Source organism: Fulmarus glacialis, unplaced genomic scaffold (assembly GCF_000690835.1).
Source record: "Fulmarus glacialis isolate BGI_N327 unplaced genomic scaffold, ASM69083v1 scaffold2551, whole genome shotgun sequence".
Lineage (NCBI taxonomy): Eukaryota > Metazoa > Chordata > Aves > Procellariiformes > Procellariidae > Fulmarus > Fulmarus glacialis.
The window spans coordinates 48,893-65,058 of record NW_009194497.1 but is presented as its reverse complement, the minus strand read 5'-3'; the positions used below and the strand labels follow the sequence as shown (position 1 = coordinate 65,058).

Here is a 16,166-nt window from a genome sequence, read left to right as displayed (position 1 = left end):
GGAGGGCGGGCGGGAGCGGCTGGGCGGGGTTGGGCTGCCTGCCAGGTTACACCACGACAGTCCCAATACACACCTGACCACGAGATGATCAGTGAACACCGTCCACCCCACATACTTAACGCACTTCACTATGAGTAAAATCTCATTAGATTTGCTTATTCATTAATGCAGAAACAAATATCTCTACCCCGGTGAGGAAAAATTGGCCCCAAGAAGAAACACGTTGGTGTATTGCAACACTCTCCAACAAATAGAGAATGTTAATTTTTACAAAACAGGCAATATTGAATTAGGCAGAGAGTAAAAAAGCTCTTGCCAGATAGGGGATACAGATCTTCTTCGATGGAGCTACCCACTAGGGCCAGTGTTGCTAGCTAGATACTTGTGGAATGAAGATCAAGTCATAAAGCATTACAGTGGCTTCTTGACAAAAGAGAGAACTTCTTCCTTCAGGAAATCTGTGCCAGACATCAGGATGAGACTTTGCACTGACAAAAAAATTGTTTAGTGATCACTTCACAGTGGAATTGGGGTGTGACATATGTCTACAGGTACAAATATGCCTATAATCCCTGTGGGGATGCCTATTTATTCACTTGCGTCCCAAAGAACAGGCTTACAGACAGCCAAAAGACAAAACCTGCAGCAAGAATACAACAGAGCAAAATGCAGCAACAGCAACAACAACAAGAAATATAATGTAATATGATATAATATAGAATCACCCAAATCACAGGCACAAAGAAATATGAGAAGAGGGTGGATGTGCTATCCCTCCTACTCCAGTCATTGTCTAGCTCGTTACAGATTCATGCTGGTCATGCCTCATGCTGAAACAGAGGGTTACAACATCTGTCTTAGGTGTAGAGTGTAAGGTCCAGATACTCAAACGTATCTGGGCATTTTAGCATATTTCTTAAGATTTGGACCTGACTTGCCTATTGTCAAACAAAAAAGTCTGTAAGAGAACAAACATAGGACTTGGGTGCACTGTTAAGCCATTTTTCTACATTTGCCTATTGTTCGACATGATTCATTAACCACTACCCATGAATCTTTATTTTTTTCTTAACTGTAGACGTTTATTCTTACTGTTTTGGCCTTTCAGCCCCCCTAGGTGAAACCACATCCTGGAACCTGCTTCTTGAACAATTCAGGATTACAAAATACATAACCCAGGTCGCACAACAGCAATCAATCTCTACCAGCATAGATGGCTGCTGAGAGAAAAGCCTTGTTTCAGGATAGCCAATATGTCAAGTTCACTGTGCTTTGCTCCCCTCCTAACATTACTATATTGTCTCAATCATCCACAGAAACAGCAAAGTGAAGGAATGAGTGGGAAACTTTCTCCCCTTAAGCCAAGCAGGACACACGATTGCTCAGCGATGCATTCCCTTTTTGTAAATCCTGCCAACCAAACTCTCATTATATTACATTATCTGATAGTGACAGAAAATAAGCCCAATGAACTATCCTTCTCCCGCACGTCAGCTAACGTTTGGTTCACTGACGTCAACCGAACAGAGAGCTAAAAACTGGAAAGGATTGCCACTGCCGAGGAACATGACAGAGCACTCACGCTGTGGATCTGTCCTTCGTGCTGGCAAAATCCTTCAGCTCGGGACGCACACTCAGGGCAGCACTTGTTGGGGGCTATTTGGAGCACTTCTCCCTAAAAAGATACAAGAATCCAATAAGCACTTCACATGAAATAGAGACTTTAACGTGAAGGTAAAGACATAGGGCCTTGCTGGACGCAGTGCTCTCTGTTTAGAGAGGAAACGTATCAAGTGAAATACGTAATGCTGCTACACCAGACCCCTTTGTTGAGAGGTGGCACATCCGTTTGCTGTATTTGACATTTTACCATCAGAACAACACTAGGAGAACTTACACCCCTAACAGTACAATTAGGAAGTCCCCAGCTGAACTAGTTTTCAAACCAGAACAAAGGATAGAAAGCACTTATTCAAGACAAAACCCAAGATTACTCACTGAAGGACCTCTGAGAAATGCAGCAGAGATATAATTTTTTCAATAGATAGTTTTCTACATTTTGCCACACCAGAAGCGCAGCTGGCAGGCAGAATGAATGTGCATCCATTAACTGTACTTCTTTGGCTTAATAATCACCACCTTTTTTTCAATAACACTACTTTAAAATTAACTGAAAACTGCTGACCACTTCCAACCACAGCATAGTCAGGTGATGCTACTACCGCTTTGCTTTGCGTGTTCCAGGGGCTTACCAAGCTGACCACTTGCTAAGTTCGGCAGTTCGGCTGAACCGTTCGGCAGCAGGGAAAAAGATGATGCTGATGGAAGCAACTCATCGGACGAAGGGCAAAATACACCAGTAAAGACACCAGCCAACACGGGGAAGGATCATGGACTCCCATCGTTGAAAACGTCTCTCCAAAGCAACGCTTTCATGTTCCTCCCAGCTGCACGTTAAACACCCCAGGCCTGGCACAGTGCCCCACAGACAGGACAGCATCAGCTGCTGGAGGATCTTAACTTGCAAGGGTGTCTGTCCCTGGCAACTGCACATGAGGGCCCCCGGCACCACCTGAGGTACCACAGATCTCAGTATTTTCCTCCCACAGCTAATAACAAAAAAGGACCAAACAATTTTACTTTGTGATGTGAGCATGGCAGCTGGCGAGGGAGAAAACAGAAAACCAAAACCAGAGAAGAACATGCCAAGTTCGGGAAGTGAAATGTAGAAAAACTTTATCCATGAGGTCACCTTCTTCAAAATATTGCAAAGGTGTTTCTCAGGAGACATACTCCGTCCTTTCCACTTTGAAAAGGTACAGCCAACGTCAAAGGGATTCCTCCTCAGAAGGGAGTCGTTATTTGTTTTGTTATAATACAAAATGAAGACACTATGATGCCAAAAAATTGTCCTTCCTTTCACCTCTTTATTTGTATGATAAGAGCGACCAGAATAATTTCAAATGTCACAAGTTTTCTTTCTCTGTTTTCTAAAAGAAACATTTTGATTTTTCAAACCGAAAAAAGTTTCCCACCTCAAGGTTTCCTTCAATGTCGTGTTTTTTAGGAGGTGGGAAACAAAATTAAATATTTCATTTAGCTTAAACCATTAAACCCTATTCAACTGTGAACCTGCTGTGGAGAAACTGTTCTTGGTTGTTGGTTTGTTTTGGTTCACACAACAGAAATAACGTTTGCTGATTTTCCACCTACTCAAAGCATTTGGTATGCACAGCAGTAAGGTTTTACATAAAAATTTTTAGAACGCCACTGGATATGCTTTTTGCAAAGACTGCCTGGTTTTGTTTACGCCTTGTTGCTGTAAACAAGATCAGCAATATTAGCATAAATCTCATAATAAGCAGATAAGAAATAAACCATGGAGAGGGATGGTGATTTCTCATCTTGCTGCTCAGTGGTTTGTTTATGCTTGAAGGATGATTGGATTTTTCTCTTCTGAGATCCTTGATGATCCTTTTCAACATTTAAACGGCCAGACCTTTATGGAATAACTTAAACTCTTTGTCTTGAAGATTACCCATGTCAAGGAGTCACACGGATTCATTTCACACTATAAATCTATTTCCCTTCATGAGCTTTAAAGTTGCCACCTTTCCATTTATCCAATTTTTCAAAATGAACACCACCACCTTATCTAGCCCACTCATTGTTAGATGTGCCATAACAGCACTCTTTTTTATTTCTCTTTAGCACAAAAATTCTTAGTATTTCAGTCTTGCTTTAATCAATACACAGTGATAATAATGGGGAAAACCAGTAAGAACCAAAATTATTTCCTCGTTAATGCCGTCATATTGGAAAACATTTTAACCTGCTTCATAAAGCCATATAATTATATTGGCAGTGCCTCTTTAAAACACTAATTTTCATTGTCGTTCATGCATACTACCCCAGTAATCCAGATGCTAATGCAAGACCAATTCCATGGCCAATTAGCTGTAACTATTAATGAAGGCTCAGACAGAGAAAGATCAACAGGAGACAATGAAAGCTCAACAACCATCACAAGGCAGAAGAAACTGAAAGACAGACAATCTCAGCTCTGTTGTTGTTCATCAGAGCGGAAAGCGTCCATCTGCATGTTTGAGGGAGACCCAGCTCCACGTTCAAACGAAGGGTGACTGGAAGCTGGGCTCATGCTGGGAGGTCCAAACCCAGTTCAGGGGCTTCCTTTGGGGACCAGACCACCCTTGGAGCACAGGCAGCCTGCAAGCTGTTCCAACACCAAGCCTCTGGCTGTAGTGTGGCGAAGGAGACAAAGGTTTCACACGCTGGGTTTTGCCTGTGTGTTTCTTGCACAGGTTTGCATCAATGAGAAGTGAAAGGGCACAGAGCCTGTGCCTGACCCTGGGCAGTCACACACACCCTGGGAGGCGAAACGGGATTTCACTGCTCCCTCTTGCTTCCCCCCAATCCTGCTGTGAATCAGACCCTTGGGTTCAAAGGGAGTTGCAGGGAGGCAGCTGAGCCCAGATCATTGATATGGCAGCTGTCACCGCGGTGTATAAAGATAAGCAACCAGCTCACCTCTGCCAGTTCCTCCAGGGAAACACCTCATGCTGCATCCTCTTTTTGTGTCCCTCTTAATACGAGGGGAGCTTTGCTTCCACAGGGACTGTAGGACCAATTACCCCGACCGCTCCCACCATTCCTTTACATGTAACACAGCGTGGTGGACCCAAACAAGCATTTTGACATACAACTATTCCAGGGGTTTAAAGCCGGGAACTCCAGGGAAGGCTGGGAACTCCAGAGTGACCTGACGTTTCTCGGGACAGCTGGCATTTGGACAGTTGCAGCCCCTTACCTTCTGAAAGTCACACTGAGGGTGTTCGCAGACAGTAGGTTCACAGGTGACAATATTGCTACGGCAACGGCAGTCTTGGCAAGAATCTGGCTTCCAAATTGTGTTATTCTGCAAATAAACGTAAGTTTTAAATTAGACTCATACAGCACAAGGCGTTGCCATTTTACGCAACAGCAAATGGCTCAAATAGCTCAATATAGACAGACTGGAAGACTAAAGTCTGCCACAGACCACCCCTCCCTCCCACGTGCTTATCAGGCACGACTTTGGTACTATTCGTTCACTAATTTCAAACACGCAGTTGAAAGACAAGGCCATGCACGGCAAATAATCAACTCCAGTGGCAAGATAATCGATAGGACATAACCTCTAACAACCTCAAGGTGATTATAGCATCTCTGGGAAACTTCTCTATAATCAAGTTCAGACTGTCCAAACTGCAGCTACTGCTAGGACCACCGCTTGTGCCGAGGCAGCTGAGCTAGCTTTGAGGCTAACCCGCTCCTGGACAGGCAGCTGCGGCACCATGCAGCACCCCATGAGCTGATGGGGAATGCAGGTAAATACTGACATGCTCGAATCCAAATGAGCTGTTGAATATAACACTCAAAATTTTCAGTCTGCAGGATCACGGAAATAAAAAGTTCTCGCGTCAAAACCATGATCTAAACTTTGCTGCTTATGTTAGGCTGTAAGATGGAAGGAAAGGTCTGAAGAGCCTAAGATGCAACTAAACTGATTTCGTCAAAAATGCAGAATGCATGGCCAGGTATGAACAGGCTTTACCTGATCACATTTATTCCAAAACATCATGAAGGGGACACTGACCAAGCAGACAGTCCAACAGATTTGGAAATAGCTGTCACCACCACTCGATCAGTGCACCCAACTGGAACACCCACAGCTAATTCGCAAGGGTTTTCACCACCTCTGCTCGACCCCTTTCCATTCCCTCCGCGCTGAGGTCATGATCCCACGCCGCCACCATGCTTTCATAAGGCAGCTCAGGCCCTCATCCAGTTGCTTGGACACTTGTCAGACTTCTCCTTCTCTCCCAGGTTTCTCCAAGGTCTGAGAAGCCACTTGGGACTCATTACTTTCGGTAGGATGCTGGGAAAACAAAGCCTTCCTTTCTCTTTACTCCTGAACACTGACTTCCAGCCATCCTGACATCAAACAGCACCAGCAGCATCCCAGAGAAGCAGCCAAGTCTGCCTGTCACATTTGTTCCTCTGCCTGCCACCCCTTACCTATGAAAATGTCTTGCCTGCACTCAGCTCCTCTGCCAAGTATCCTTTCTCTGGCAGTTTAAAAAAAGCCATCGGTAACTACGTACTGAGGTAATCTGATGGATACAATTGCTACATTCATATTTAATTATCTGTTTTTAAAAGCCTTCAGTTAAATCCACCAAAAGAAAATGGAAAGAGGAAGATCAGTTTCTCATCTGAAAATCTCTTTTCCATTAGACAACCACGGTGCGTACACTAGTCTAAATTTATGCCATACGGGAAATTTTCCTGTGTAATACAGACAGCCGCTATCCAAGTCATGAAGCCTCATTTTTAATTGATTTGAAAGAAGATCAGACTTTGCTACTCATTTACATGACGTAGTGATTTACTCCAATAAGTCAATTTACTCACAGTGTAAAATACAACTTAAGCAAATTAAGATATGAGAAGATGATTAACGGTTTACTACTAAGAACACATTTAGGGCTAACTACTAAAACTGTTAAGCATAATAATAAAACACTGAAACGTGCCTTAAAGACCCATTAGGCTGCTTAATGAGAGCGAAAAAGTCTTGAAAAATCTGGCCGCTTGCTCAGGCACTTATGCAGAAGCTGCCGGGTGCTACGCTCTTCTGAAAACTTAATGTGATGTACTACAAGCCAGCCTGTGCAAGCCATGGGGAGAGGCGATTCAGAGGTGTCTGACAAGGTTTCACCACACCTGCGTGACTGAAAGAGGGCACTGGCAGAGGTTCTCTCTTCTTTCACTCATCCTGCATCCAGGGCAGACTGTCGGGTAGAAAAGGCCGGTTGCCTCCCCTCTGAAACTGTGCTCTTTGTCAAAACAAAATGGCTCACTCTATGACGCTGGATCAAGAGCGCAAACCTGCAAACAGTGGGATAACCAGAAATACTGCTAACAAATCCTTGTGTCTCTTCGCTGCTTTACAAAAGCATTTCGTTCATATCAAACTCTGCTCTTCTCTCGTGGCAAAATACACGCACAGGCAATGAAGACTCTAGCAGCATCAGAAATTAAGGGAGATTCTCTGTTAATGTAATGATGGTGGCAACACTAACCCCAGTAACAGCAAGAGATGGCAGTAAGTGCACAGCCCCGTGGGGCACGATATCAACAAGACAAAGAGAGATGCTAATTTCTGCTCTGGTAGTACAGCTGGTTCTCCTCTCACATACACAAGGCTGTGGCTGTAGAACAGAAACCTTGACTTCATCTCGGCCAGCAGATTTAAGGTACAGTTACAGAATAAATTCCGGTTAAGTACGTGTGCGCCAAGCTTTAGCTAACACACATGCTGTAGTTAATTCATTCTGCTCTCTTTAACAAACCTTTGTCATACTCGGATCCACCCTAACACTCCTAACACCATGATAATACCCAGAACTCCTAACATCTTTCCACTGGCAAAAACTGACGTTTAATCTGACAAAACCATTTGATATATCTATTGATTTATTCCTTCATTTGTTTGTTTCCAGCTGGAAGGAGAATCCCGAAACAGTAGGTGGCAAAGGAGAAAAATCTGTGCGAGAACAATGCCAAGGCTGAAAAGCAGTCTGCATTTTAAACCTGGCAGCTCACTGCAGGGTGAGGCTGCGGTCTCACAAGCCAGCCACGGGGCAAGCACTGGGCACAGGGAGCGGAAAGGGGGAGAGCGCAGATTTAGTGCCTCATCCCTGGGCTCTCCTAAACCTTCACCCTGTGGCCTCTCTCCTTTATTAAAAAAAAAAAAAGAAAAAGAAATATTTCCATGGTGGAATAATGGCCAAAGGACATGGCAAGAAGTCAGCACAGAGCCACCCCTACTCATATTCTGAGACTTAAATGCTCAAGTTTCTGATAAGAAAACCCTCTCTTTGGTCTTCTCGCTCCCCTATTTTCTATTACAGCCTAAGCAGGCTGGCTCCTACCTATGGGCCCAAATCAGCTTTTTCTAAATCCACCCGGTAGACGCCTGGAAGCACCTGCACGCATCAGTGATTTCCATTTGCCAGGTATCAGATCAAAACCGGCACATCGGTAGAGGTTTTAAGAATTCAGAGTGTAGTTAATAGTCAGGAAACTACTACCTGATTTTTCAGATATGAGTCTTCCACGCAGTTCACAGGTTTTGGTGTTCAGCTCTTTTCACCGTTCAACATTTAGCTTAAGATGCCTGGCTATGGAGCAACAGACCCAAATTCAAATTTGAAAAGTCTGACGACAATTAAGTTTACTAATTTCTCTACAGAAAGGTGGGGTTTTTATTCTCTGTAATGCTAACAAATGTCTGAATGTTACAGTCACAGTAAATTGAGCAAAATGCAACGCTCTGGCTATCAGCCATTTAAAGTGCAAGGCCATTTAATTCCGTTGAGATGGGAGAGAAAAGCAGCGCATGTACTTCATACACATGGTGGAAATCCATAAAAGAACAAGGAGGTTATTGCAACAATTACTTTTGGTGGTATTCCTGGGCGCTGACTATTTTAGGATCGCATTTCAAACCAATTTTAATGTGTTCCCTGTTTAGATGGAAGCATGTAGCTAACAGCTGCTAATACAGAAAAGCATAAAAAGATTTATTGGTCCATATGTAGAGCTCTTACGACCTGGAGAACGCAGACTGCTAGTATTTTCATTATTCTTTTTGGCTTTTTCATTTCAAACATGACTATCGCTAAGGCAACCAAACACGGGCCAACAGCTTAAAAATGTTCTTCCCAGTTTTGCCCTTAGCTAACTGTTAGATCTTGGTCCACCCAAGCTAGGGTAACATGTTCAGAAGCGACACAGAGGTGCAGTATTATAAGAAAGGCTCCTAAGTCACTCTGCTGATAGGAACTGAGATACTAATCATCCAGGTGCAAAATAAGGATCCCACCTACCTGTCCTGCACGCTGTAAGGCTTCGTTACTATTGACCCAGCACTTATAAAGACACTTTAAAGCTCCCAGGTATTACTGCTTAAAACATAAAGCAAGACTTTTCAGTAGACACTTAAAGAACTGCTGTAAATCCGCCTTACATCTTCTCCGAGGCACTGTACCTCAGTGGACAAATTATCTGCTAGAATTTAAGCACTGAATTCTTATCCTGTTAAGAGTGTACTTTTATCAATGACAATTTAAGGGGCTTTTTCCTTACAAGTACTAATATAATTAACAGTATAAATAATGAAATACTGTGGACAGAGCACTTTGAAGATGGAAAGCACTCCTTAATTGCCACGTAGTGCCATTATAATTTATGAATTCTTTGGACTTCCCTACATCAAAAGAAGAAATGATACCTAATTCAACTGAGCTTTAAAATGCCACACTGCAAAAAGAGATACCTACATTATTTGATTGGTTTGCGGAACAGGGGCCAAAAAAGCAAGATATGCTCACAGACCTTTAGAGCTTGCAGGCACCCAGACACAAAACGAAATAAAATTAAATCCAATACATGGGAGCACAGTGCAAGCACGTACTGAGTTGGGAGAATACTGATGAGGATTTAGAAAAAGGCAGAAGAGAGAGCAAAAGAGCTGCACATTAAGAAAAGGCTAAGAAGAGGAGGAGGCAAGAAAGGAACCAGCAGTAAAAGCAAAGGAGGGTTGAAGCAAAGAATAAGCTAAAGAGACAAAGAGCAGACACAGCATGGAAGTGGGAGCCCAGAGCAGCTGTGAGCACTCATGGTTTGCTGTTGCCACACTGTCATATTAACTGGAGCACAGAAAGAGCTAAATCTCTTTGACCGTGGCTTTTTCGACTGGCTGTCATAACTTAATATGGCTGCACCTGTTCCTCCTCTACTTCAGCAAAAAAAAAGGCCCAACAAATCAAAAATAATCCGAGTCTGCTATTAATATGTAAAAAGCTTCAGTAATTTGATCAGATGCCGCTTAAGATGGGATATCATCACGCTAGATAACAATCCGTGCTCTATTCTGGTGCAGTGACTGTGGAAAGAAGCAGCATACAACAGTTGGTTTGCGTCCTCCCCTCAGCCCCCTTTCCATTTCTTACGGCTTCACGAAAATATTCAGTCAATCCATAAAATGTCATTGGATGCTGGATTGCCCTCTGTAGCACGCCAGACTTGTAAAGCTGGTCATCTGCTTGGTGGTATTGCTGCAATTACTAAGCAGGGCAAAACCAGCCGTCTACAGCTGAACCTTAATATTAGCCAGGAATCAAGCTTGAAATTTTTACCGTCATGCCGAAAACGAGGTGGTTGTTATTGCTTATCGTGTACCCTACTAACTACCTTTCCTGCTTTTATTAGAAACCGGTAAAACTCATGCGGTTAACTTTCAAAGGGGCTGCTCCGTCCCCAGGCCGCCAGACGCACACGAGGGTGGCACTCCCGCTTTGGGGAGCGGGGAGGCCACACCACGGGGAGCGGGGCTGCCGCTCCGCTGGGAGCGATGCACCAACAGAGCACCCAGCCCGAATGCTCCCCGACACGAGCGCCGGGTTGGATTTACTTCACAAGTCGTCCTCTGCCAGAGACAACTGAGGAAAGGCAGGTATCGGTGTTGAAATCATAGGCAGAGCCCAGAGCAATTACACTTTTGGTAACAATTACCGGCATCGCCTACCAGCTGCCAAGTGAGGAGACTTGGCACTCAGTAACACCGCTTTCATTTACCATTTCCATTCCAAATTAGTTGACAATACCAGGCAACTGGCAGAATAAACCCGACGTAAGGGAAGCTGAGAGAGCGCTACGTGGTCTGTGGGGCTATCCATTAATGGAGCGATGAAGAGATGAAAGTAATTCAGAGACACAAAAAGGATTCCTGGTGGGCATTTTGGTTTAGGCTTCATGCTTTATCTTTTGCAACAGGGAGCTGTTGCCATCGCTGAGTATGTTTTCAAATTTGGTATGTGCTCGCATGTAATAAAAACCCCTTGAAAATGGGCTTTTAATGGGTTTATTCCAGTATGCCAACAAGCAGAACAACATAGGAACGGCTCGGTCTCTGAAACCAAATAGAAATTCAGCTCATCTCAGTGGAAACAGTTTTAGCCCTACACTTCTAGGAGAGAACAGAGCAGTTAAGGCAGGGCGTACAGCTTGATTAAGAACACATTAATATGAACACACTTTTTCAGGAATTGGGAACTATTTTTCCCCTTCTTCCAACTAGGGAATTAAAAAGTTACACAAATTAAAACAAGGTACTGTTTTCATGGTTCATTAGTCTGACGCTTTTCTACATTTTCTAACTCTTAAGTCTTTCACCAGTTGCACCAGCCTTGTAAAAATCAAGAGTCTACACATAAAATTCCCCAGTAGTCCTGAGCTATTTCAGGGATGGGAAGACTATGATATTCTAAGATATTCTTAAATTACTTAGGTGCTGTTGTAACCTTTATCCTGCCTTTCATACAGACACAAAAGCAGTGACTAGGAGAGGGCTCAAATAAATAAAATGCACAGAGCAAACAGGGTAGATGAATTAAAACTATTTTTAAAAATCATTAGTTCTAATCATGATTTAAATCAGCATACAGAAATCTTTATTTAGACCAAGAGGCCAATTGTTTTTCTGCAGCAGTGTTCCTCTATAAAGGTTAATGCCTTTTGGTTGGTCACTGTTAAAGCAGATTCCTCTGTAGTCCTTTATACATTGTTTATACCAAACACTGCACTTCGGTTTTTCCCTGACTGGAAGAACGCTGCTACCTGTAATCACTTAAGGGACTGTAGTTTCCCACATTGCTATTCCGATTCTTACACATTCCTCCTCCTTTCTAATCAATTCATATCAGCACTTCTGTAATGAAAAATTAATAGCAGTACTATCTCTAAAGTAATCTTTGTTAGTTAAGTAACTTCCTCTGTGATGAGCATTTAAGGAAAATATTTTTAGGAGAACATTTTGCATTTAAAAGCAATAATTAAAGGTAACACAGTTGCATCACACTAAGTTTTTAGACCTAGTAGATTTCAGTCCAGTTTTTATCATTGAAAGAAAGGGGGTTTTTCCATGCCTTTTAACCCTTAGCTTTAAAGGAAAAAGGATAAACTACTTGAATACACTGAAATTAAGAATTATTTCCTTGGTCCCTGCATAGAGGGCTACCATTGCCAGAAATATATTTAGCACTGCACTCATTCCATACATTTATTGAAAAAAATCCAGAAGCTCAACAGATTGACTTGTAAAAAATGGTTGTAAATACATCCTGCTTGGTTTTCCCCGTTAATTTTACGTGATTTTTAAAAATTACAATGCGCTTAAGCCTTCCTATTGGTTGTCAAAATTTCAAATACACTTTTTCAAAACAAATTGGATTTAAATAAAGAGGGCTGTTCCAATGTTGTATCTTTTAATTTATGCGTTTTCTGCTCCAATTCTGCTTTAAAGTCCTTTTACATTTATATATGCAGATATGTGACACAAGCTTGAAAATGTCAGAACGTTAAGCATGTGTTCAATACTAGCACCAATAAATAATGGGTACTTGGAAGATCACGCTAACACTTGCTCTTGCGCTCTCTCACACACACGTTTCCCCCTTCCCCACCTATGTCCAAAACCTAAGCCACGTCCAAGGACTTAACTTTTCCAGCTATTATATTTTGTATTTCATCTCTTCCATGGCAGCAGTAATTTTAAATTACGTTTACGGTTATTTTGGAAAAACCAGGCACTTTTAACCCGGTTATAAAATCAGCACCAGAAGAAGTGGAAGAGAAAGGAGGAGGGAGGATAAAAAGTTTTGAGTTTCTCTCTCAGCGCTGCGTTAAGTTTTATTCATTGGGAACACACACAGCTTGAAAACAGTACCCCAACCAGAGAGACCCTAAAGACTCTACTTCCTTCCATATAATTCCCTCTTGAATGAAAGTATAACTTAGATTCAACATCCCTCTGTAAACCAATAGAGAATTTTGAAAGGAAAAAAAAAAAAAGATGAAACCCCACAATTTTAACAATGTCCCCCAAACTAGAAGACTGGCTTTCTCCTGAGGCCTGGAGGGTACAAAGTTGGTTCCATTTTTAAGCTTTTACCCGCAGTCAACAGAAGCAGAAACTTCGTTTCCTTTCATTTTCTTTTCTTTTGAACTGAAATCATAAATTATTTCCTCTTTTCAGGACTTTAATAATAAGGCACCTCTTCTCTAATCAAACACAAGAGACCTCCCAGAAAACAGTGGTACCTGGCAACACACAGTTGTTTCACACTTTGATACCATGAAGCCTCAGGTAAGAAAACCCACACCCAAAACTATACAGCAGCGTTGGAGGAAAGCCCAGAGGCTCTGACCACCTCACCATGGACAACACAAGCCTGCTCGTAAAACAGCATTACAGGGGTTAAGAAATGAAAGGTGTGAAAGCTCATGGTGAGTCATTTTTGCACAGCTCCATTTTTCCTCGACTTGTTTTCAAAACATTTTCTTAAGCACCAACAATGCGGCAGGAGCAGGAAAACCTCGCCCAAAACAGCTTGCAGCTTCTTTGCAAACTTTCTTCACGTGTTGGGTCCATCTATAAAAGGGCGTGGCGAACAACTAACAGTAAAAACAATTACTAGAAGGGAAAGGGTTGCAATTTTAACACCACTGCATGCAGCGAGAGCAAACATCCATCTCACCCAGGAGCTTGCTTTTGACAACAGCCAAAATCAGATAGCTGAGAATACAAATACAGAAAATGATACTTCGTCCAAAAACGCCCCCCATGCAGTTTACAGTTCAGTGAGTTCCCAAGTCAGAAGTTGTGTTTCTGCCTTTAATCATTCTCATGGCTTTCTCCTCTGTGAATTTGTCCGGTCTCCCCTTGAACTCATGTAAACTTTAAGCATCGACATCTTACAGCAAGGTTTTAGGGCTTTATCACACACGGAGTGAATAAAAACATCTCCCTTGTGGAGAACTAAAGCCTGCACCATGCTGTTATGAAAAAGGGACAAAAATGGGGGTCAGGTGAATAAATGGTATGATAACACACACTGGATCCTTGCAGAGAACAGGGATTTTCCCCGGTCAGCAGCTTAGGGTAAGAAGGGAGCAAAAAAAGAGAAGAAAGAGAACAACCTAGAAGACCTACACTCAATTCCCGTTTCTGCAGATGACTACTGAGATCTCAGGCAAGATGCTTCTCCTCTCCGTGCTTGCACTGCCCTTCCTGTCCTGTGTCTGTCCGCCCTGCAAGTTTCCTGGCATTGGGACCAGCCTTTCTTACACCCTTCTCCGGCATTTGGCATTAAGGGCTGAAAAGGAGTCGATGCCACGGTGGCCCAGCTGAGCCAGCCAAGAAATGGCAGTGCTTGCTGTTCCATGCCTGACCCCGCTGATGCCATCGGGCCATGAACAAACGCCTCACGCACACGCCTTTGCTGCAATAAGCTTGGAAATGGCACACAGGGGAGATGATCATTAAACGAGAAAGGGGGCACACGCCTTTGCTGCAATAAGCTTGGAAAGGGCACACAGGGGAGATGGTCATTAAACGAGAAAGGGGTTTTTTTCTTCCATTTTCTTTTGCTGTGAATTTTCTCCATGCCAAACTGTGTGTTAAGTTTGATGAACTGCACACGCCAGCGATTCTCCCTAGCATCCAGAAAAACACTTGGGGTCTTCCTGCTTGTTTTCTCCCCCTTTACTCAAACAGTTCCTACCCTGCCAACTGGCAAACTTCAGCCATCCTTCCACATCCATCTCCACCGTGCGATGTGTACGTGCAAAGCATGCAGGTGTACCTAGGGCAAAGCGCGGCTTTACTTGTCCAAGAGCACCAAGGAGGTTATGTTCTATCTCCTCAAAACGATGCTGCTTGTTTGAGAATTGACCCGGTGAAAGCTGCCAGGACTTTAGCAGTCAAACACCGAAGGCTGCAGAACTGCAGCAACCGCTGTCAACTAGCGTGCGCAGAACCACAGCCTGAAAAAAAATAACCACAGATTTGAAATTGGCCACTAAACTGCATATATTACAAGGGATTACCTGCAGAGCAGGGACTATACCCTCTAGGAAACACTGCTGGCCTTTTGAACTTTTTTTTACGTTTTCAAAAGGAGGAGGCAATATCCTCTGTAGTCCCAACACAGATATGTCAGATGATGAAGTAATATTGCCAGCAGGATGCTTAATTTCAAATTCATCCTGTCGTGCTGCTGAAATGCAGGCTATGTTGGGCCAAATGCTTCAATGTTAACTATCTAGCCAGGGCAGAATGAACAAGACAAGCTAAGCCTTTGATCCCATTTCTAACAAAAAAACCATCAGGCCATGAAAATCATTGCAGCTCAGCCAGCTGATTCAGCAAAGAAAGAAAATAGCCTTCAGTAAAAGTCATTTGCAACAGGCCCTCGGAAGTGCCGCACCGGGTGAAACATAACTCTATTTCTACTTCTTGAAGGCAACAATACACTCTGGAGCAATTTTGCAAGCCGCTTTAGAAATATATAGGTATCTCCAATTCCAAGCTGGATATTTAGGAGGTATCCTTTCAAAGTGCAAAGCAAGGAATATTATGCGCCTCGAATCCTACTGTTGTTACTGTGGATCCAAGCACAGTAATCTCTCATACAGCTCCCAGAAAACACAACCCTTTAAGTCCTTACCTTCAATCTCAGCTCCCTATGCAGTAGATTAATAAACTGGTTCTCTCTTTCCTTCAAAGGGGAAAGGGGACCCCCGCAAAAGTCCTGCAGAGTCATTAATCTTTGTGAACAAAGACTTCATTACCGGACAAAAATGATTAGGAAAGGCCTGTAGAAAAAGGGATTTCGCAGGCTGTCTTCATGTCCTCTAGCATTGTTTCAAGAGCCTCTTGTTAACTGGTAGCTGTCAAGATTTAACGAGGTGGTAATTTTACGACCAAACAAATTGAAATTAATGGCGGCAAAAAGTATGTAACAGCTTAGTATTTTACTCGAATACACAGGCTCTGTGTTGCCTTCTGTTACAAATGATTAAATTAATTGACTTTGGCACATAGAAACTACAGGCTTGAAAACAAAATTAGGCTTAAAATATCCTGAAAAGGGCAAAGATGATATATGTATTTGGGTACAGGAAAGAGGTCTCTGTGACTGTTTTTGATAGGTAAGATGTAATAAAAGACACGGGTTTTTAAATGCTTCATACCACCC

At 42.8% G+C, this 16,166-nt stretch overlaps 1 protein-coding gene across 1 annotated transcript in view; it reads right to left on the bottom strand.

The window, feature by feature from the left end:
• Window positions 1–12,937, bottom strand: part of FRAS1 (Fraser extracellular matrix complex subunit 1) — a gene marked incomplete at its 5' end in the record, with an annotated part of 117,283 nt that extends 104,346 nt beyond the window's left edge. The window contains 3 exon segments of the mRNA XM_009587766.1: window positions 1,583–1,675; window positions 4,829–4,936; window positions 12,854–12,937. Of these exon segments, the coding sequence (XP_009586061.1) occupies window positions 1,583–1,675; window positions 4,829–4,936; window positions 12,854–12,937 (285 nt within the window).
• Between the last annotated feature and the right edge of the window lie 3,229 nt (window positions 12,938–16,166).